This window comes from Leptosomus discolor, chromosome 1 (assembly GCF_034619465.1).
Source record: "Leptosomus discolor isolate bLepDis1 chromosome 1, bLepDis1.hap2, whole genome shotgun sequence".
NCBI classification, from domain to species: Eukaryota; Metazoa; Chordata; class Aves; order Leptosomiformes; family Leptosomidae; genus Leptosomus; species Leptosomus discolor.
In genome coordinates, this window is record NC_141391.1 from 29349267 (window position 1) to 29371104 (window position 21838).

Here is a 21838-nt window from a genome sequence, read left to right on the forward strand (position 1 = left end):
TCCATTTGTTCACCCAACAGCTGGCTCTCAGTACGGTATCAGATGTACGATTTCTGTGGTCTTTCAGCTGGGAAAACACATTTGAATGTGTCGAACACCTTTCCAGCGCTAGCACAGGATATACGCTTGGCTCAGACTCAGACTGGTTCCCTCCTGGAAGGGGTGTTTGTGTTGACATCTACAGTTTTGTGACTCTGGCTGGGATGGGCCATGGCTACTCTGCAACAGAATCAGAGCATTCTAATTCTATTTAATTCTGCCTTTTAATTTTAAAACAAAACTATCTTGTACCCTTTTTGGTACAAAATGAGACATCTTTAAAATGTCTTTTTAAAACCTGCTTTAAAAACCTGCCCCATGGGACCACAAGATTTTACTGCGTAAAGGTTTTAAAGCTGCCCAAAACATTTAGGAAAAAAAAAAATGCAGAAAATCTATTTAAGAAAATCTTTTAATTTTTATTACTTTCTAGTAGTCATTTTCTCATGTGTGTTTAAATTCTAAACAAGCTATACAATTTACCTTATAGATTTCTTCCCTGTAAGAAAAAAAAAAAGTCAAGGAAAAATCTTGGGAAAGAAAAGCTTAAGAAGGTACCATCATTCTAAACAGGCTGTATATTGTTATTGCTTAAAATAATGAAATGCTCCGGGTTGGATGCAGGGAGGCTGGGAGTCTACACTTGACATTTCCTTTCTGGTTTTGTTCTTTCTGCAGAAGACATGCCCCCTTGTGGGGAGAGGTTCAGGCCCGCAAACCACTGGTCTCCTTTCACAGGTTTGGGTATTGGGCAAAAGAAAGTTGTCACAAAGCAGCTTTTTGCTTCTGAATTTCTCACTTTTCAGTCCCTCCTTAGATGCACTCACATAGATCTCTTCTGTGGGTTGTGGGGAGGCTGAAGAAAAGCAGCAAGCCATAAGGCTCTTGAAGAGATGATACTAGATGGTTAACACAGCAAGAACAGTTTGTACCGGTTCCTTCAGCTGTGTCAAACACACTAGTTTTAGCACCTTCATGAAACAGAGGAAAACTGCCCTAAAGAAAGCACTGCATAAAAGTTTGCTCGTGACAAGGATAAGAGGACACAATTCCCTGGATCCAAAGGAGCATCCTACAAACTAAAGGCATCATCACTGTAGGAATCTCTGCACCGAACTCCTTACTCACAGGCTCTTAACCCTTGTTTAAGCTAGGGTAACACTGAAATAGTTCTGAAAATATTTTCAGGCTTTTAAAAGCTTTTTTCTCCTTTTTTTGTCATGTCCATTTGGCCATTACACCACTACGCAGTTGCCTATATGTTGTCCTTGCCTGTACCTTGAGTGAGTTTTGTTATTTACTAAAACTGGCCACTTCAAAATGCCAAAAATTTAAGTGACGTGGATCCTAAACATCCACTTACCGTTATTACCATGACAACAGATCTTCAAGTAATGTAACAACTCCACTGGAGTTATGAAAACTGAGACTATCAAATTGCATTCAGTGTGAACACAGGAAGAGGAATACCAAACAGTATGATACCTCGTGACTATTAAACACAGGGTGATAGGTTTTTCCTCCCTTCAATATTGAAACCATATTAATTTTCGCATACGTGATATAAGCAAATGAACTGTCTCTCCAAAACAGATAATAGGCTGATGAAACACACAAATGATCTTTTGTTAGAAGAACAAGATAAAACCCAAGCACATTAAAGCACAGAGTCTGGTAGGGTGACAGGAGGCTACTACACTGCTATGTAAAGAGAGAACAGAGAAAGGGCACTCAAAGTGCAACGTAATGAGACAGGAAGGAAGATGGCAAGGAAAGAGAAGGGAGGAAGCCTGTGCTAACAATGCTTCTATCTGAGATACTAGCATAAGACATGAGAAAACGAACCCTATGTTTTCCATATTCACATAACATATGTTAATCATTCCTGCAGCAGGTTCTTTCTGTCTCAAAGTACAAGAACCCCAAGATCCTCTCTTAGAAAACTGTTCATCACTTCAGGAAGAAGGGGCTATTCTACACTGGTTTGTTCCTTATACCTCAACACACACCAAAGTCACTTTTCTTATCACTACGGATACATCTGTCTGCTTTGTTGCTCTAGACATAAACAAACTGAAATTGGAGTATGCAGTAAGTAACCTGTCTTCTGGGGGCCGACCCTCCTGGCAGACTATAGGGATATCCTCTCCACTTTCACTGATGTGGAATCTTCATCTGACTTCTCTTGAAACGAGAAACTACAGAGCACATCAAATAAAACTTGAAACATGAGCTAGCTGGCGTGAGACAATTAACATGATTCTGACTTATCGATTCCTATTTCCTTTCAGTTCCACGTAAGAGGATTCAGCACTTGAAATACCTGAGAACCGTAAAGCATTGCAATGTTCATCACTGTTGCAGCTGACTAACAAAATAAAAATTGTAAAGTCAGTTGTTGGAAGGGTTCTGCTCCCTGCTCTCTTGTTCAACCGTTACGTAACAAATTGTACACAAACTACATTAGCTTTGCGTCAGAAATAGATTTGGGTAGAATCTCAAGCCTTCCACTGAATCATCTCTGCAAAGATGGCCCATCTTTTCAGCAAGAAGCAGCCTATACAAAGCAAAAGAAGACATGCTGTATTACTTGAGGACAACTGATAACAGAAGTACTAAACACAGCAATTATTACTTACCTTTCTTTGGCTAAGAGAACAGACATCCCCACCAGCTTAGCAAACTCATCAGCTGTGAGAGAACCCTTTTCAGATACCTGTCAAAAACGAAACACACAAATAAACAAACAATGGCATTAAAAGAACAATGAAGTTCTCTCAGTCACTGAATCAGGTCTAGCCTTGTCAAGTGACAAATTGGTAGTAAATCCCTTGTGAAGACAACTAGCTTGTTTGCATTTAAAAAAGTATAAATAATTATGAGTATTTCCCCTTAAAAATACCTCTTCTGTGTCCTGGGAAAATTGCCAAGTATAAAAAAGGAACGTAGAAAAGAGTTAAAACTGTAAAAAAAAAAAATCACATGGTATCCTTCCCTTCGGATTTTTTTAAAAGATGCCCTAGGACAAAATAAGTGGCAAAATTAGAATAGCTCAGACAGCAGGATACTGTCACAACCAGTACTGACACAGCCCAACCACACTCAGCGACTCCAAGCCTGAATGAGGAAATAAAAGACCTGTTCAGGGCAGGTCACCGATTTAGAAATTTAAGTCATCTCAGATGGAAGTGGAGAATTTGAGCTTAATGGGATTTAAAATATCCCCACTGCCTATAGAAAAATCCCCAGACCTTAGTACTCCACCCTGTATTTCAGCATACTAGAGGGATGAGTAAAAGCCACCATCGCATTCAGTTGACACAAAAGATAGGTTCAGTCGTGGGACTCAAAACTTTGGCCCCATTGTTTCAGCCACGCTAGTTAAAATGAAACTTTCTCACACAGGTTAGACATGTGGATGCTTAAAATACAAGATATGAAGTCTAGACTTAGTACTGCATTGAATTTTCCCAGATAAACATGTCTTATTACCCTAAAAATTAGTAATTCTTCCATTTCTCCATTGCTTCAGGTCCACGCAAATTTGTAAAACCAGATGTTTTTCTGCCATTTCCTGCTTCCCACATAACTGGGTGGGGAAGGGTCTGTCCTGTGTCATTCTCAGGAGTAGTCTTTTTACAGAAACTCAGATTAAATTAGTCCTAACTTGAGATTTTTTGAAGGTAAGTGATCAAATCTGAGTAATGGAAGTCAGCTATGCAATCTAATATGCCTATGGGTGATTAATTATCTTTCCTTCCCAAACCACTACTCTCATCAAGTGTGACTTTGGGCTCCTTGGACTTCCATGTCATTTCCTGTCTTCACCAGCCATTCAAAGCTGCATCTCTCTCCTGTCTGAAACCCTGTGACTTCCCTTCACTTCTCAGAAGTTTCGTGTTACTGTACATTATACATTAAATACAGGGTGCTTTTGGCCACAAGTCTGATCTCATCTTCCCTTTCCCTTATGGGCCAGCCTTCCTCATTCCAAGCCTCTCCCTTACATTTTTCTATGGAGTCCAACTCTCATATTATGAAAATAAAAGAAAAAAGGCACTTCAGTAATAAATCCATCATCTGTTGCTTTTCGCAGTTGACCTCATTTGTTATCAAGAAAAGGTTTTTCCTTTCCTTTCAAAGAGATAAGCACTCTTACTGAAGGCAGCAAATTAATTAGAAGCCAAAAAGAATTGAAAAAAACCTAAAATGGACTAGGCATTTTTTTTCAAATATAAGAAAATAAATTGAAAGGATTAACATATATTGAAAAATTTAAGCACTTTAGTTTTGTTCATTTAGGATGGAATCTTTTAGACAGCTATACACATTTCTCTTATCTAAAAATCTTTTTGATGGGAGAAAGCTATACGGCAACAATCATGCAAAATGCACTGAAGAGCCTACCTCATGTATCAAGTGAGAAGGTGTCTGTGATAGCTCTACTTTTTCTTGACTGCACAAGTCAAAGCCCTCTTTGACATTTAACTTTGGATACACTGAATCAGCTTTTACTCAACTTTATGAAAAACAAAAAATTGCATCCCACTGAAAGAGACACAGGAAATGCACCAAATAATGGCACAGCAGGACTTTAAAAGACACCAGAGGTAGAAGACCACAAAGGTTTACTCAGGAATTTATACATACTTTTTTCCCTGATGAAGCTAGCTTAATTCTATACGAACTACTCTCCAACTGCACACTCCTCGCAGCAGCAAACTCAGCACAAGATGTTACACATACAACGTGCTATTTTATGAAATAAACCCCAACCAAACAACTGCCTATATCAACATTTATGAGCTACTTTCACTGCCTTCAAGCACATTGTGTACAGTGTCTGCAGTCCACTTCTGTTAAATTAAGTGCTTAATACATGCTACGAATTTCATCCTACAGCACGAAAGATTCGGAGGAAGGCTGAAGGTTACAAAGTTTGAAAAAAGATGGAAAAGTGATTTATTCCTTAAGGAGAAAGCAGTGACTAAGATTATTGCCTGCACAGCACTTTGAAGATGAAAAGTGCTATTTAAGTATTACTGTTAAAAGATTTGAAAGTGGAATATTTTGTATTTCAAAACCTCAAAAGGAAATCCTGTATCTCAAGTTTTTATACCTAATGTGTTTAATTTCCCCAGCATGGTTGGAACACTGAAGGAAATGAAGTACACTTACTGTCTCTAAAGCAGAAGCTACCATTTCCTCTTCATTATGAGACTGGAGTTCAATCACCATCACACCACTGTCAAATATCCGAAGTCTAAAGTCAAAAGAGAGAGTTAAAGTAACTAAAAACCCTGTGTACATCACCTACAGTCACATTTCTAATGCATCCACACCTATAACCACACTACAAAAAGAAAAAAAAGATAAAAATTAGAAAAGCTCTGTAAAATGAACTCAACATTAAAAGCATCTTCAAAATCTGAAGGGATTGAAAAGAGCAGGGCATAATTTTTCCCAGTCTGAAAAAATGGTATCTGAGGTGAAAATAGTATTGTCCCCCTAGCTGAGTGAACCATGGTTAAAAATTCATACTTTAATGTAGAGTAGATGTTGATGCATACAGCAGCATCCTTTAAGCAAAGGATGATTCTGTTTAAAAAACCCAAAAATCTACTGCAGGTAAAATATTAGGTCAACCAAGCACCATGGTCTGAGTTGCAAGTGCCGTGTTTTATAAATACATCTGTAAAGCTCTTACCTTAGTGGTAATTTCAGTGACTCCAGCATCTTACACGCATTTACTAAATCTTCTGGTGACAGCAACTATTAAAATAGTAAAATATATTTATTCGCAGCTTGCATTTCGAGTATAAAGCATAACACCAAAACAGTTTTAATAACTACAGCTATAAAATACACCAGGGTACATAATATTGTTAATTTTCTTCCTTTTTATTGTGCAGTCTATTTTCTTGGCTTCTATGCTCCCTTCTGTTCCCTTCCTATGTGTTCTGTAACAACCCTTCTTGCCCTGTTTACAGAAAGAATTGATGTATTTTGTAAAAAAAGCAAACATCCACCATTCTTTAGTATTCTTTGTCCTTTCAGTTTTCTTTCCAGATAAGGACAGATTTTCCCTTTTATATGGTATTATAAAAAGCCGCAAACATTACAGACTACTTATAGAGAAGGATACACAAACATTACATGGAAGAAGGAGAAAGGAAAAAGTTAAAACACCCTAATTTTAATACAAGTCTGATCACTTCATGCTGTTAGACAGGTAGAGTGAGCAATCAGTAGGGAACATTTTTACCCTTTTTCTTTAATTGCCTTATCACTGAAGTACATTTTATAAGATGTTTAATAAAACGAACTTCTCACCTCTAACCCTCGTGCGCGATTTACCAGACAGTACACTTCTGTAAGTGACATGATCCCTCCTCGCTCCTGTGTTAAGCACAAGACTGGTAAGAGAAATAGCATTAATCTAGTAAACACAGTATCTCAACTTGCATTTGGCTGATTAAAACAGGTAAAATAGACAAGTTAAATGATAGGCCTTAATGAAAAAACCTACCCAGGCAATACCATGTATTTCTAGCATGAGAGGTAAGTTGTTATATTGTTTCTTTCTCTCATTTTCAAATGCAAAATACTGATCACTTTGATTTTAAAGCAGAGAATAAATCACCGGAAGAAGAAATTTCAATATATTAAATCTATCAATCAATTTACCATTTGTACTTTTCAGACATGATCAGTTCTCCATTCTGACCACAGCAGGTAGCACATATAGCTTTCACAAAAACACTGTAATATGTATGCTTTTTAGTAGACACATATAACTTGCAACATGAAATCTTAACTTTTTGCTGACAATCCTGAATTCTGTAAGAGCTTCAGATAAACTAAAATATGAGCTATTACTAAGGGGAGGGTAATCTGTGTAATAACTCTGTGCTATATTTGCAAAATATATAATTTTTAAGCAGTTTAAAGACTGACTACTTATATTTTAAAAGTCCATGTTGTTTCACTCTTTCTTTAAAAAAGTAATATTCTGCAGCAAGAGATATACAGGGCTGTTCAAACAGAAGAAAGACTGCTAGTGTGGTTTTCTAGACATCATCAATATTTTGCAAATTAGAAGTTGAGATGCCATTACTCCAAAGAAAAATTCTTACTTATATTTAAACTTGCTTATTCAGAAAGAGGATATATATTCCTTCCATGAACACTGAGTATGAGCCTGTGCTGCTAAATCCTTTTAAAAAAAAAAGGACAGTACTACAGCCAAAACACATCTACTTCAAAATTCAGCAACACAGGGAAAATGCTGGTGCAAAATCAGGTAGTTTACCTCTAATGGTGTTTGCAGTATTCCAGCCAGTTGCTTCGCCAGTTGCATGTGGTAATGTGTACCAGATCCATATGTTTCCCTAGTAACTGGATTAGCTATACCCATACTCAGCAGATAGGACTTGAACCTAATAGTCTAAACAAATAAATTTAGAAGTACATCAGCCAGTGAATGATTCTGTTTTTTAAAAGTCTTTGATTTTATTACTATAAGGCAGTTTTTGTTCGTATTAATATAAGGCAGTTTTTATTTTTCAGTATAAAACCATTCAGTTTACTACCAATAAAGTCAATTACTAGCAAAGAGAAGGCAAGACTTAACACAATTTATTTTTGACGAGCAGAGGTCAAAAATACAACCATTTACACAAAGGCACTAGAATTTTTGCTTTTAAGAAAGGGTCGACAGAAAAGCTAACACTAAACAAGTCAGTCACTTTTACTTTATGTAGAATTAAAAAGCAAAAAACCCAACTGTGAAGTGTTCGTAATTAGTATTAAACAGACAGCTTTTTGCTTTGCATAGGAACATTTCTGTTGACTTTAAAAACAAATTAATTTACCTCATCCTCAGTGATGTCACCTTGTTTTTCTTTAATCTTATTAGCTATTGACTTGGATAACTCCACCATTTCCTTAGCCTATCAAGAAAGACAAATAGGTAAGTCAACTGCCAGCTCAGCAGAGGAAAGCACGCTTAAAACAGAGAAACCAAGCATACATGTACTTGAGTACGTGACACATGCCATACCTTCTCCATTAGTTTGCTAAGATCCTCAAAAGCCTGAAACAAAAAGGAGACACTGCAGATCAGTATAATTACTGCAGATCAGTATAATTACAGCACTCAGCTTCATGGACACAGTGAGCTGCCTTTGTTCACCTTTCCAAGCTATTCATAAGAGCTGCTACCCCTTTAGATTAGTATGTTACAACGTGAGGTATTATATATAATTGGTTGATATATATGTTTTATACCAGGTCTTAAAATCAAAATTATACAATCCATAAACAAGAAAGAATGAAGAAAAGAATCAATTACACACTCTTCTAGGACGTGAACACTCGTTCAATACGATTTATGAAGTCCATATGATAGGAAGGAACAATGAGCTATTGAGGCCCAGAAAAGACTGAACTGTCCCAGTTTATTATGCTCTCCTAAAAGCTCGGGAAAGGTTTGGTGGTGGTGATGGTAGGTTGTCTTACAACAGTTAACCCTCACTCAAGGAGATCTATTGTTTCTGGCCAGCAGCAAGCCAGCTATAAATGTACAAAAGTAGTCCACCTGATAAGGCAATTTTACTTTAATCAGTAGATGTTACTAAATTAGCATGAAAAAGTCATTTCAAATGAGCAAGGAAGAGGGTATACGCTTTCACACGTATGCTTAAGTGAAAAGACAAAACCTCTGAAGACGCGTAGCAACATCACTTAAGTATCGCATACATAGCAACAGTGGTGCTAAGATAATAATAAAAAAAAGCTAAAACCCCAAATGAAACAAGGTCCATGAGACAAATTATCAGTTTTAACTAAATGAAGATAAAAACTAGATAAAAAGCATCCTCTTAAAACTCCAGTTTTCAAAAATACGTGTGAGAACAAGGGAAAAAAAAATTGTACAAACCACTTTTTTTCTAGTCTAAGAAACGTTTTGTTTCCACAAAAAATATGTAATAAACTGGACATCCATCATAGGACCACAATTATATCAAGCCTATTAAGCTTAGTAAACTGCTATAGTCTTAAATGCAACAATTCTACAACAACCCACAAAAAGTATTTTTTGTCTCAGATAAAACGTACTTTAAAAAAGCTGAAGATACACTGAAATTCAAAAGTTTTAGCAATGATAACCAACTAGCACTAAAAAAAAAACATGTTAATAAAAAAATGTTAGCAACTATATTAACGCAACTACATTAAAAAGCAACTCTCATTTTCCCCATCCTCAGCAACTCACATTCAGCCTTCTCACCCACTTCTCTCAAATACATGACAACATGCCCAGCTGGTCAACCTTTTCAAACAACATTTTTTGAACAACTGGTGTGAGAAAAATTCCTGAACCTTTTCAGCTAAAGCCTTCCTGACAGCAGCACCCAACCCCTGTAGCCACAAGTAAAGAAGGTTGTTCAGTTAGAGTATGTCAAATGGCCAGAGATACATCTTGCCTACAGCTTCTAGCCATTGCTTCTCTGCAATTCCTATCCTATTCTGACTAATCCCCCACTGGAAAGCCACATTTTAGCAGAATTTGCACAGAAAGGCCCAACTGTTCTCACCTACATTTAGGTGTCTTAAAAGCTTGTTGGTCTGAGAGTCAACATGCAAAGAAGAAAAAGAGATGCCTCCAGGAAGGGACAGGGTTTGTTTTTCATCTGAATCCCTCCTAATGGTGCCAGTGTTTTTCCAGAGACTGGAGAAGTCTAGCCTCTTAACACTTGGTACTCAAATTAGGTATCCAAAATTAAACGGGACAAAGCTAGGTCCAAGGGGAGAAAAGAAAATACACCACTTCATAACAAAAATCTAGCACTATCAGCACAAAAGCTTCTCTTTGGAATAATTCTTAATTCCTAACCTGCAAATTCAAAAATTTACAATAGATTTCCCAATCTCCAGTGTAAATCAAAGTCCTTCTACAGTACTTGTATATGATATCAACAAAAAGTTTTCTAACAAGGTTTTTCCCAGCTTATTTCTAATCTCTATAACCTGCATGAAAACACCATTCATCAAAAGAACTCTTGATTTAGCTAAATAAACAGCATGCTGTGTCTAACTCCTCCTCTGCCTGACTCACCGAGGGCAGGCCTGGAAACAAAGGGGAATGTGCACACACCTAACAGGAACTTCCTCAGATAAACAAAAGGCTAAAGAACTGGATTCTTATCAGCAGTGAACAGCAGATGCAGGAAGCCTTTTCCTGGAAGCCAGGGCACCATTTTTTAAATTAAGTCATTTACAACATTTAAAGCTGGAGGAAGGCAGGATTTTACAAGTCATGGTTTTCCTCCGTTCATACAACACATATAAATGGATTTCTTTTACTCTCCGACAAAGCTGCTAAAGGAAAAAATAACCAGACAATACCTTTTGAACTACATACACACGTATGTAACCACAATACCTTTTGAACTACACACAGAACTTCATTCATTACGTTCCACGTAAACAGAAAGGAAAAAGTTTAATGCCACCAGTATCTGAAACACCAAGTGGCCTGCAAAGGTACTATAATGTTCTTACGTATCAGAGCAGTGAATGCCTTTTTTTATTGTGGCACGCTGCATCCCATAAGGCTTTACCACAAGAAAGAATCTGTTGCATGTAGTTTATGAGTACTTCTGAATGAATATCTACTACCAAGAAAGAAACAGACTATTTTTGAGGATATTGCTCCCAGGTACACATGAAGAAATTAATTGCCTCTGTTGTCCATCAGTATTGATACCTGGCATTCAACTCTTGTGCTGTTTCTGGGGAAAAGGATGGTCTCCAGCTAGCTCAGGTATTTTGCAGATACCTGTAACATCTTGCTGAAGCCTGAACTGCAGAACATTTTACTGTAATTATAAACCTAAATCTGACATTTAAAAACTGAATATTCAGAAGATGAAAATCTAACTTCACCACAGTTACGCGCAGACACTTGGAGCAGCATATTCTTCTTAATATATATTAAATTTTCAACTCAAAATAAAATTAGCTGTAGAAAAAAGGAAGGAAAAAACCCCAAACTTCTAATAGTCTCTTTCTGCAGACGCCTTTGTGTTCTGCTTCCCCTGACAAAAAGCCCTCAGATTTCTACCAAAATTAATTTCATAAATACACATCATTGATTTCAAAGACCAGTCTTCTTGAAAAGAACTTTCAATGAAGTACCGTTACATATACAGGAAAGCCAGTTAAACAACACAAATAACTAAATTATACACTCATAATCAATTCAGACTTCTCAATAAAAACAACAAATAGTCTCGGCCGCCCCAAAAAGAAAGTGTGAATGAATGTAAATGGCTCAGACAGGTGGTTGACCTTGAAACTTCAGTAGTATTTACCTCGGAAATGTTTTTGTCAGTCTCTTTTCTTTTTTCCTCTAATTTCCTTTCGATCCCTACAATTCCTACGGCCCTTACTCTTCCTGCCTGCAAAAGAAAATAATGAAAGGAATCAAAATAGGAAATGCTAAGTTTTCTCATCCGCCTAACTGTGAAAAACCTTACATGAGAAGACAGGAAACATTCCCCCAAAGAGCTCGTATCATGCATACAATATTTCATATATATTTATTGAAAGTATTTTTTAACCCAGTGGAAAAAAAAATAAACAGTAAGTGTAAAGCATGTATAAGTTTGCTGTAGTAGATAGATAATAAGATTATTATATTGAAGCTATTAATATGAAGATGCTTAACAGCCTGATCCAGACTGAGCGCTCCTGCTCATCTCAAAGCCTCCCGAGTCCATCTATACTAGGGCTGTCGAAAGGCGTGAGAGTAAACACGATCACCTCAAGAAATCGAGCCTGAAGAAGCACAGCCACAGAAACCCAGTGCTAAGTGCAGTCTGATGTACCTCGCTGAGAAGCATCAGGATGGAGGTGAGGTGAACCTTTCATTTGATGGCAAATGTGTTTTTGAAAGGCTGGTACCTAAGCGGGGTGCCAGCCCTCAAACCTCCGACTGCAAAGCTTAGTGCTGACCTTAATGATTGGCTATGACTTAGGAGTAAAAACAGGAAGTAAGGCATTTTCATTAAGTGATTCTTGACGCAGGGTACAGGCTTCCCCGTTAGTCCACATGCCACTATGTTCACAAATCCTACATTTACAAAGGAGGACATAACGTGATTTGACGTTGAACAATCTTTAAATCATCGTATTTCACTCATATAGTACTATATGTTCAATATAGTCACATATTCAACATAATCATGTACAAAAAAAAAAATTACAGGTTTATCAGAGTTTATAACCTACAATTACGCAAAGAAGTCAATCTGACATATGACAGAAATTCTCCGTAACAACTGTCCATTTAGAATATACATTTAAATCAAGCATATATAGGTTCCAAAGAGTTATATAGAAGTTACATGCTATATATCTGACTTCCAGCTACAAAAAATAAAACAGAAATCACAATTAAGACCAAAACTCTTTCAGCTTCATTAGATCTCTCCATGCTGAATAAAGTTACATGCAAGTATATATATAATAGTTGCATAACTGTGTGTATGTGTGTCTGACTACATAAAAAAAAAGTAGAGCTCATTATCAACACACTCAAGGAAGAGAGGCCATAGTATTCTATAGCAGGTGAAAACTGTAAAGGAGAAACCGATTTAGGCCAGCGAAGAAATCGGCAAAGCTGAATTCCCACACGTGCCCACGGTGCTGGTTAGAGGCATGCCAGATGCAAGAGATTACACAGAGTCTGCTCAGAAGCTCTGCACATACCTGCGGATCCCTGTTGACTTGAATGGTCTGACCAGTAGGCATGTTCTCCCACCTCCTTTGTGTGATTTCTTCTGATAATCGTCTATAGAACTGCAAGAGTTACAACAGACGTTTCAGAAACTGTGCAGAGTACCTCTGGCTATTTTTAGCATCTTGGTGGCAGGTGAAATAAACTTCACTGTAAGACAAAGCATGGTAACACCTACACATCCACAGTACCACATTCATTATCTGGAAATTCTTAATGTCCCATCTTCAAAAATATACGTATTAGAAGAGGAGTCATGTCGTTACTAGTTAAACTTGCATGAGTACTTCTATTGTAAGATTTTTTTTTCAGATATTCAAAAAATCCAAAACATGCTAAAGTTAAAAACGTTGAGGTTTGCTCAAAGACATGCTTTTAAAAGGAAGAAAAGGTGAACAATCCAATTACTATTGATTTGTTAATTCAACAATATAAAGACAACCACACAGATCAATTACACTTATTTGTTTATTGCTAATACCAGAAGGCGGCATTAGTTAATTAGTTAACAGTAAGTGTATCCCACAGAACAAAATCCAGAAGGAAAATCTATTCCATTCTTACGGTTGTTCAGAGTTCACAGGAAAGCATTCTGAAGTTATAAAGAAAAGATCTGGTGTGTAATTGATATGCTAGGTAACCAGTAAGTTTAATTTTCAGACATGAACATTAACATCAAAATAAATAAGGTTACAATTAGGCAAAACACTTACACAATTATAATTAGGCATAAATCTACACTTATAGAATCATTAGGTTGGAAAAGACCTCTGAGATCATCAAGTCCAACCATCAATCCAACACTACCATGCCCACTAAACCATGTCCCGAAGTGCCACATCTACACGTCTTTTTAACACCTCCAGGGATGGTGACTCAACCACTTCCCTGGGCAGCCTGTTCCTACGCTTGACAACCCTTTCAGTAAAGAAATTTTTCCTAATGTCCAATATAAACCTCCTCCGGTGCAACTTGAGGCCATTTCCTCTTGCCCCATCACTTGTTACTTGGGAGAAGAGACCAACACCCACCTCACTACAACCTCCTTTCAGGTAGTTGTAGAGAGCGATAAGGTCTCCCCTCAGCCTCCTCTTCTCCAGGCTAAACAACCCCAGTTCCCTCAGCTGCTCCTCACAAGACCTGTTCTCCAGACCCCTCACCAGCTTTGTGCCCTTCTCCGGACACGCTCCAGCACCTCAGTGTCTGTCTTGTAGAGAGGGGCCCAAAACCGCACACAGTACTCGAGGTGCGGCCTCACCAGTGCCGAGTACAGGGGCACGATCACCTCCCTACTCCTGCTGGCCACACTATTGCTGATACAGGCCAGGATGCTGTTGGCCTTCTTGGCCACCTGGGCACACTGACGGCTCATGTTCAGCCGGCTGTCAACCAGAACCCCCAGGTCCTTTCTGCCTGGCTGCCTTTCTTCCTAAGCTAAAAACTGCTCACAAAGAAATGGAAGTGAGTGATCAAGCACATGCATTTATAAGACATTTCTAACTACTTCAAGTTGAAAATCTGATTTTCTGCAGTGAACAGGTGCAGCTTTTTTCACTGTTCAAAGTTAAAGTTCTCAGTCTCTTCAAGAGAGGATCTTAAATGGTAAAATTTCTTTACAGAGTGCAATTTCTTTGGTTTTTAGGATAAGCCTTCTTTTATAAATATATTACCTTTTTTTAGAATGCTCAAAACCTTTGAGATTTGGTGTAAGTTAAAAAAAAATAAAGATTTATAAAACATAAAATTAAACAAAGCTCTGAGGCAACAAAAAATGTTCAGCAATAAAATTAAGAGAGTTGATTAGGATTAAGTTGCTTGATTCCTGTTCAATAGAGGGTTAGACACAAAGAAACAGTCTTTTACTCTGTTAAACATTTAACAGATTTCAGAGATGTCATTTTGGAAAACCCTGTGTTCAATTTAAAAGATTAAAAAAGGAACTATAAGATTATATTAGAACCACTAAAATAAGCACAAAGCTTAACAATACCTCTTGACATTTTTGGAACTCTGTTTGCATTATTTAACAAAAGTGTAAAACCCTGAAGGCTCATAGTGTTTGTCTTCAAAAAGGATGTATTGAAAAAGCTCCACCTCAAAAGTAAACATGGAAAGATCACGGGAAGTTATCACTAGTGCAGCAAGAGGAGAAAAGCATGTCCACAGATTTGCAGGGTACAAAACTTACCTCAATCTGCCCATGTTCTTTGAAAGAAAGTTTGATGTAGGAATATTTGCTGCTTTGGAATGGACCAGGCTCTTTGTTTGAAGAAGCAGGATGAAGATGAACTACTATTTTGGCACTAAGAAAAAGTTAAAGAAAAGAGAAGAGGCAGCTTTTTGTAATATCTAAAAAAATTATTTCTACAATCAAAGTTAACCATTTAATCAAAACCTCTATTAACTTTATCTCAGAAAAGTGCTAAAGTACATCAAATAATGCTTTACGTTTGTGCACCAACATATAAGTATTTTGACCCAATATTACAGTGGATCTTGCATGAAAACTGCTACAACCTCTGAACCAGCAACTCTTAAGAAATAAACATAACAGATTTTAACATTTGAAGCAATAACTTCTGAAAAATCTTTTAGTTGAGACAAAAACTGATTGTCAAGTAGTTATTTGATTTGGCTTTTGACTTGCAATAACTACTGCCAAAATACACTATCTTTGTCACAGGAAAACCAAAGGTCTCAATATTATGTTTAATCTGTCCCACTTGTGTATGTCACTTGCGAACACTGTACGTGAATTTGTCCAAAACCAACATTCAAAGGTTGGATGGAAATAACAGTCTAAAATGACACCTACCACCAAAACAAACCCTGAGATAGCATTATTTTAGGAACATAACAGACTGCTATCACAGCATAACTGCAAGTCTGCCATTCCCATTTCATTTTACTGATACCTTTTTTGTGGGTCTTTATTCACTTGACTTCTCCAGCATTAGTGAATTACCTGATTTCTTCTGGATACCCCCAGCATATTACCTTACCCATCTGACTGTTGGCTGCAAGCAGATGTCAACTACATAGAACCACGGAATTATTAAGGTTGGAAAAGACCTCTGAGATCATCAAGTCCAACCATCAACCCAACACCACCGTGCCCACTAAACCATGTCCCGAAGTGCCATGTCTACAGGTTCTCTGAACACCTCCAGGGATGGTAACTCAACCACTTCCCTGGGCAGCCTGCTCCAATGCTGGACCACTCTTTCAGTAAAGGCATTTTTCCTAATGTCCAATCCAAACGTCTCCAGTTAATAAATTTTTTCTCTTTTTCTTGTGAAACTTCTTTATGCATATACCATACTGAATTAGCCACTCAAGTGAATGGAAACACCCAAGTTCCTTCTAACCATTGCTAGCATCTCCATGCTCTACATCAATCATATGGTCATGAAAAGTGATATAGTACGGAATCTGACAGAATTTCTATCCCTAACCAGTTCTGTGGCACAGAAGACTAAAATTATCTTTCAAAATTTAGATTTTATGACTAATCAAATGAAAATGGCAAGCCAAAACACATACCTGTTTAGTGATTACAAGACAGTTATTTAACAAAGCACATCAAACACTGCTTTGTTATGACTCTTTTACACATTTGACTTCAAATGAGGAAAGCGGGTCCTTGTGGCTGTCAATCTGGAAACTTAGATTGCAAACAACCTACCATGAATTAACAGATAATCTTGGGTACCTCACGTAACATGCATGTGCAAACTATCCATCTGAAAAAGACAGTGACTGTCACCTTACCTTTTTCCTATCCCAGCCGCTTGCTCTTCAATAAAGACGACCTGAGACAGAGGTATAGCCATACAGCACTCCTGGAATAATCAATGCAAACACAAGTGAAATTAAAGCCATGTCTTGAGTATTCATTCTATAAAACCAAGTGTTCTTTCACTTCACGAACAGCACAGGTTTCTACAGGTGCTGCCCAAGACACTTCCTATGAAACACGATAGTAACAATAGAAACAATCTATTAAAGAGAAATATAAGTAGAAAACTAATACGAAGTTGAAACTGAGTTCTAGTTAAAAAAAACCAAAACTGAAGTGTCAGTGTGTCAACTTTAGACACCTCAATCTAGATCCATAGAAGGACTCAGGAATTTAACAAATCTTTAGTATCTAAGTTCAACATTTAAACACTAAAATTTCCACACTACTGCAGCTTATCCCTGTAGGAGCACAATACTCACAGGTTCTTAACATTTTCGCATCGATGTTACTTTGGGAGCTAAAACAATATCCAAAAGCACCAGTCTTCGAAGTGTTGAACATCTAAAAAACTAGACTATCCTCCAAGCGGAACAGGAATTTCTCCATCTATCCCACACCCAAGGACTTAATCCAGCAGTTGATGCATCTCAACACATTAACTGGACTCTGCTTTAGACAAAACAAAGGAGAGCAAGAAACAAGACTGTATCCATCTGTGGGAGACTAACCTACCCAGGCTAAACACTTTCTATATGCATTTGAGACAGAAACTGCTGAAGGGAGCAATTCAAAGCACCTGATCAGGTGCCTGGTCTTGATTTGGTGAATATCCTTTGGTGAGCATCATCTTCTGCACAACAGCACAGTGACTGACGTCTCTGCCACCCGCCAGGAGGGTGTGCCTAACACCAGGTAACACTGAACACCACTACAGGGCCCTCCAGTCCCTACTACCAAAATTGTTCCCCTTTGCATGAAATGATCAAATACTCATTAAATTGGACATTAGGGAAGTATACATGCAGGAATTCCGACTAATGAGTAAATCTCTCATTGGGAAAAAACATGGGTTGTACTTCCTGTTCTAAAAACTCCTAACACAAGCTATCTTGATCCTTCTGTGGCTCCAGATTCTACAGCCGTTATACAGAACAGTTACCGTCTGTACAACACCCACATAGCTCTGGACACCTTAAATATACGCAAAATGACACTTCTGTTAAGAAAAAGGTTTTGAAAATGACAAAAGAGTCCAACTATATATCGTACGAACACTGTCAAAATGACTGATTCATTTAGTTCACACCTAGAAAGTTATGAACTTATTGTAAGCACAAAGACTCAGAATCACCCCTTCCTGGTGAGAGAAGCAAGAGGAAGGGATACAAAAGAGATTTATTTAAAATGCTGCGAGTTTATTTGGATATTTTTTCCTCATGTTTCATACTCAAACTACGCATGATTTTATGATTTAAAATGTTGTATGAATCTAGCTATGTAACAAACTTTAAAGAATTACGTATTTATTTTCCTTTGGAAATCACTGTATTTTCTATACTGTTCAACTGCAGAGGGTATGTAACAACAGCAGCTGTAAAACACAGCTGTCTGTTTTTGTAAAAAGGTCTGCTATGTTAACCTACTGACAAGGGCCCCATTTATTACTGAAGTTTGCTGACACAATAAAAGGGGACTCTCTACAAGTTTAGTCTAGGTAAGCTAGCTAAGGTTGCTAAGGCTGATGTTACATCACAGCTGAGCTTAGCCAACAACTCGCCACGAAAATAAAAGGGCATTGTACTCTTCATGTTTTAAGCCTAAGAGCTTGAGACAGAATCAGCTTCATCTACCCCACTAAGATATTTGTGCACCATAGATTTAAAATTAAAACCCCAAACCTGGCTCTGCTGAGACAGAATTTGTCTGTATTAGATCAGAATTGAGTAACTTTTGCCCATCTGCTGGCCATATGTTTCTGCCCCTTCTCTTAATCAAGCCTGGAGCTTGTCAGAATCTTTAACTTCAATGAATTTGTTAAAAGAAAACTATTTTTCTTATTCTCCAGCTTTCTTCTCTGCTGATTCAGCAAATTCAATGATCTTGATACAAGGAATCACGTAGCCTATAGGCAGGGGAAGTCAGGGACAAGAGATGAATGCCATCCTTATGTTGGGAAGGAGAGAATGGGGATATGGACAGTTGTTGGACTTGCTGAAGCCGTAACACTTAATGTTCCTCCAAGCAAGTAAAATGTCCAAGTGGGAAGATCAGAAACAGTGCACATTGCAGTACATGGCCACCTGTCAAGAAGGGATGGCGACAAAGAAATAAAGAGATGAACTACACAGATACTTTAGCACAACTAAATTATCTCACGCTGACTGTGCCAAAAAAGAAGTTAACTTATTCAGAATAGTTCATGATCTGGACAATCAACCCCTGACTTCTTTAACAGTAACCTCATCCTGGGGACCAGCTCTCAAAACATTTTGAAAAATTTGTACTAAAAATACTTCTGCTGTTCCTGCAAGGAAAAAATATAGTATGTTCCCTAAGGAAAAAATATATTACTTTGCCAAATTAAGAACATCCTTGGTGACCGTACCTTTAGAAGTCTCTTAGTAGCTCCCTGGTTTGGAGCAAGGATGTGATACTGGGTAAGGAATGGTCTTTGGGTGTGAGAGGTGCTTCAGCTATCCTTGTGCAAAACCAGTCCAGTGGAATATAACAGGCTTTTGAAAAGTTATTATCTGAACATGCTCCCTCTAGACTTTGGCTTCCAGGGCTAAATTTCTAAAAGATTGTGTCCAAAATGAGCATAATCCAACCTCGTTCCAAGGAGGACTTCTCCTTCAATTGCAGCTGTAAAGAGCACATTGTCTCAGTCTATGCTTAGAGCTTTGTATGTGTTTGTAGCCTTTCTCACCCACTTCTAGCCTGCAATTGCAGGCTGTGCCTCGATGATGCAAAGCATTCAGCAGTATTATTAGACGGTAGTTCTGACACTATCACTCAACCTCTGAGTCAATTCTCCATAGCAGTACAGACAAATGTTCTGGCTTGTTGAAGGGATGGTTCAGCACAGGAACAGGCAGTTGGGAGGGTAAGACCTGTACAAAACGATACTGCCACCAAACAGATCCTATTATCAACTCATGGGCTGGGACTATATGGCGAGAGCAAAAGACAGCGAAACTTTGACTTGAAAACTATGAGGAAGAAAAGGTCTTGCTAGACAAGGAGTATGGGAGAGGAGTTCACATCATCGTTTGCCTGACACATTCAACTCCAGTCTCAAAACCAATGTTCTTTTCTCTTCTATTTTTGTGCTGTAGAAAAGGAAAATTGATATGGTTCATTCCAACCCCTCCTCATCTCTGCATCATTATTTTATTAAAGCAGAATTGGGTGAAAGAACATTCCTGTACATAATTTTCTTTCCACTGTGAGACAAAAAATGGACTATACTTGTAAAACAAAACACACAAAGGAAAGAAAAATCTCCTCTCTGTGTGCAGTCTTTTCATTGCAAGCTACCTGTTATTATGGAATTTACAATCGAATCACATAAAAAAAGACAAAAGTGGGACTTACATGATTCTTCTGATCCCTCCAGATTAGTCTGTGTGTGCTAAGCAGTAACACTCCACTATCAAATTTCACCTGAATAGGAAATATAAGACAGATCAACAACAAATTTAACCAGTAAGTTGCATAAATACTGATCTTGGAAACCTTACATATTACCACAACATAGCAATCAGATTAAATAAGCCAGTATTCTGAGAACCCTCTCTTTTTTCAGAAAACACAACAAATGAACTTTAGGGAACAAAGGAGAAAATTAGTATAAAAGGATGAGATGGATAAACACAAACTTCCTTTTTCAACTGTATAAACTTTCCCCCAGGAAATCCTGAAGGATCCTCCCTCCATATGCTGTGCAAGATATACGAACATTTTTAAATATAATATTTTAAACAGGGCTACTGGCTTTGGAAAACTATCTGCTGACGAAGAAAGTAAAAGTTACAGGAAAAAAGCGAAGCAACCTAATAAGATGCTACGCACAGTCTGAAATCTTCCAGCCTATCACATAGGAGTATTGCTTCTATCCATTTCACTGTTAAAAAGTTCTTTATTTAACAGGCAGCAATCAGTATGTGGAAAATCCGTGTTAATAAATTACTTTCCACTTGTAAAACTTGAGGCACGTTTTCACAGTCTTTTACGATGGTGTGCAACTACTGTGGTGCGGAAAAATGAAGAGCTCGAAAGTTAGTCCAGCAGTGAAGGGAAGGAATAAGCGGGCAGGCTCAGATAAAAGCAGAGGGCAAGAGAGCACCCTTCACGACCAGAGCTAAAGAGCATTTTACCAGGATGACTCCAGCTACCAGGATGACTCGAGTGTGAGCTGTATGACGTACCCTGCACATGACATCAAAGCCAAAAGAGCTTTGCTGGGCGGAGCACCACGGGGGATTGCTCGGCCCCTGCCACGGGAAGGCACAGCCCGAGCAGGGGACATCACGCTTCGTGACAGTGACACCAGCCACACCCGCCCTTCGGGGGTGCCGACCCTCCCTCCGTGTGGCACGCACCGCCCAAGGCCTTCCGCAGTCCCACAGAGCCCCGATCTCCTCCCTCATCACCTCCTCACACAGACAAACCCTGCCAGGCCCTGGAGCAAAACGTACCCCTCCTCCCACACTCCTGACCGACGCCCCGCCTGCAGCCCAGGCCCCTTCACACCCCTCGTCTCCCTCCTCCCTGGCCCGATACCACCCACAGCCAAGTCCCCTGCCGCCCCCCGCGGCTGGGGCCCACGGCCGTACCCTTTCCCCCCGGCCCCTGTCCCCCGGTCCCCGCCGCGCCGCCAGGCCCCGCGCAGGGCCGCTCCCGTCACCTTCTCCTCGCCGTCGCAGAGGCGCACGCCGCGCTGCTGGACCACCAGCGTCTCCCCCAGCTCCAGCAACCCGCTGGTCCACGCGAACCTGTCCATGGCGGGGACGCGGCCGCGGCACCTTCCCCTCCCTTGCCGCCGCCGTCGCCAGACCAGGCCGCGGCCGCTGCTCCCCACCCGCAGCCACCGGGCGAGCGGGCCCCATCCGCGGCCGCTCCGCGCCCCCTAGCGGCGGCACGCGGAACGGCCGCCATCTTCCCGCCGCGGCGGGGGGGCACCGCCCCGCTCCTCCCACCGCCGCCGGCAACGGCGGCCGCCTCGAGGCCGCCCCCGCGCGCCCCCTGCCGGC

General features: G+C 39.2%; 1 protein-coding gene across 2 annotated transcripts; it reads right to left on the reverse strand.

Annotated features, from left to right (window-relative positions):
* Positions 1 to 433: 433 nt before the first annotated feature.
* Positions 434 to 21588, reverse strand: VPS36 (vacuolar protein sorting 36 homolog). Of its 2 annotated transcripts, none has more exons than XM_086476462.1 (14): positions 21520 to 21588; positions 20181 to 20249; positions 16616 to 16686; positions 15033 to 15147; positions 12817 to 12906; positions 11418 to 11504; positions 8102 to 8134; positions 7914 to 7991; positions 7352 to 7486; positions 6373 to 6438; positions 5747 to 5811; positions 5218 to 5302; positions 2679 to 2755; positions 434 to 2596 (listed from the first exon to the last, which is right to left on the reverse strand). In XM_086476462.1, the coding sequence occupies exons 1-14, from the start codon at positions 21586 to 21588 to the stop codon at positions 2503 to 2505; spliced, it is 1134 nt and encodes a 377-aa protein (XP_086332588.1). In that variant the 3' UTR covers positions 434 to 2502. The 2 variants fall into 2 exon arrangements, with proteins under 2 accessions (XP_086332588.1, XP_086332581.1); XM_086476455.1 differs by having other exon boundaries at positions 21493 to 21588.
* Between the last annotated feature and the right edge of the window lie 250 nt (positions 21589 to 21838).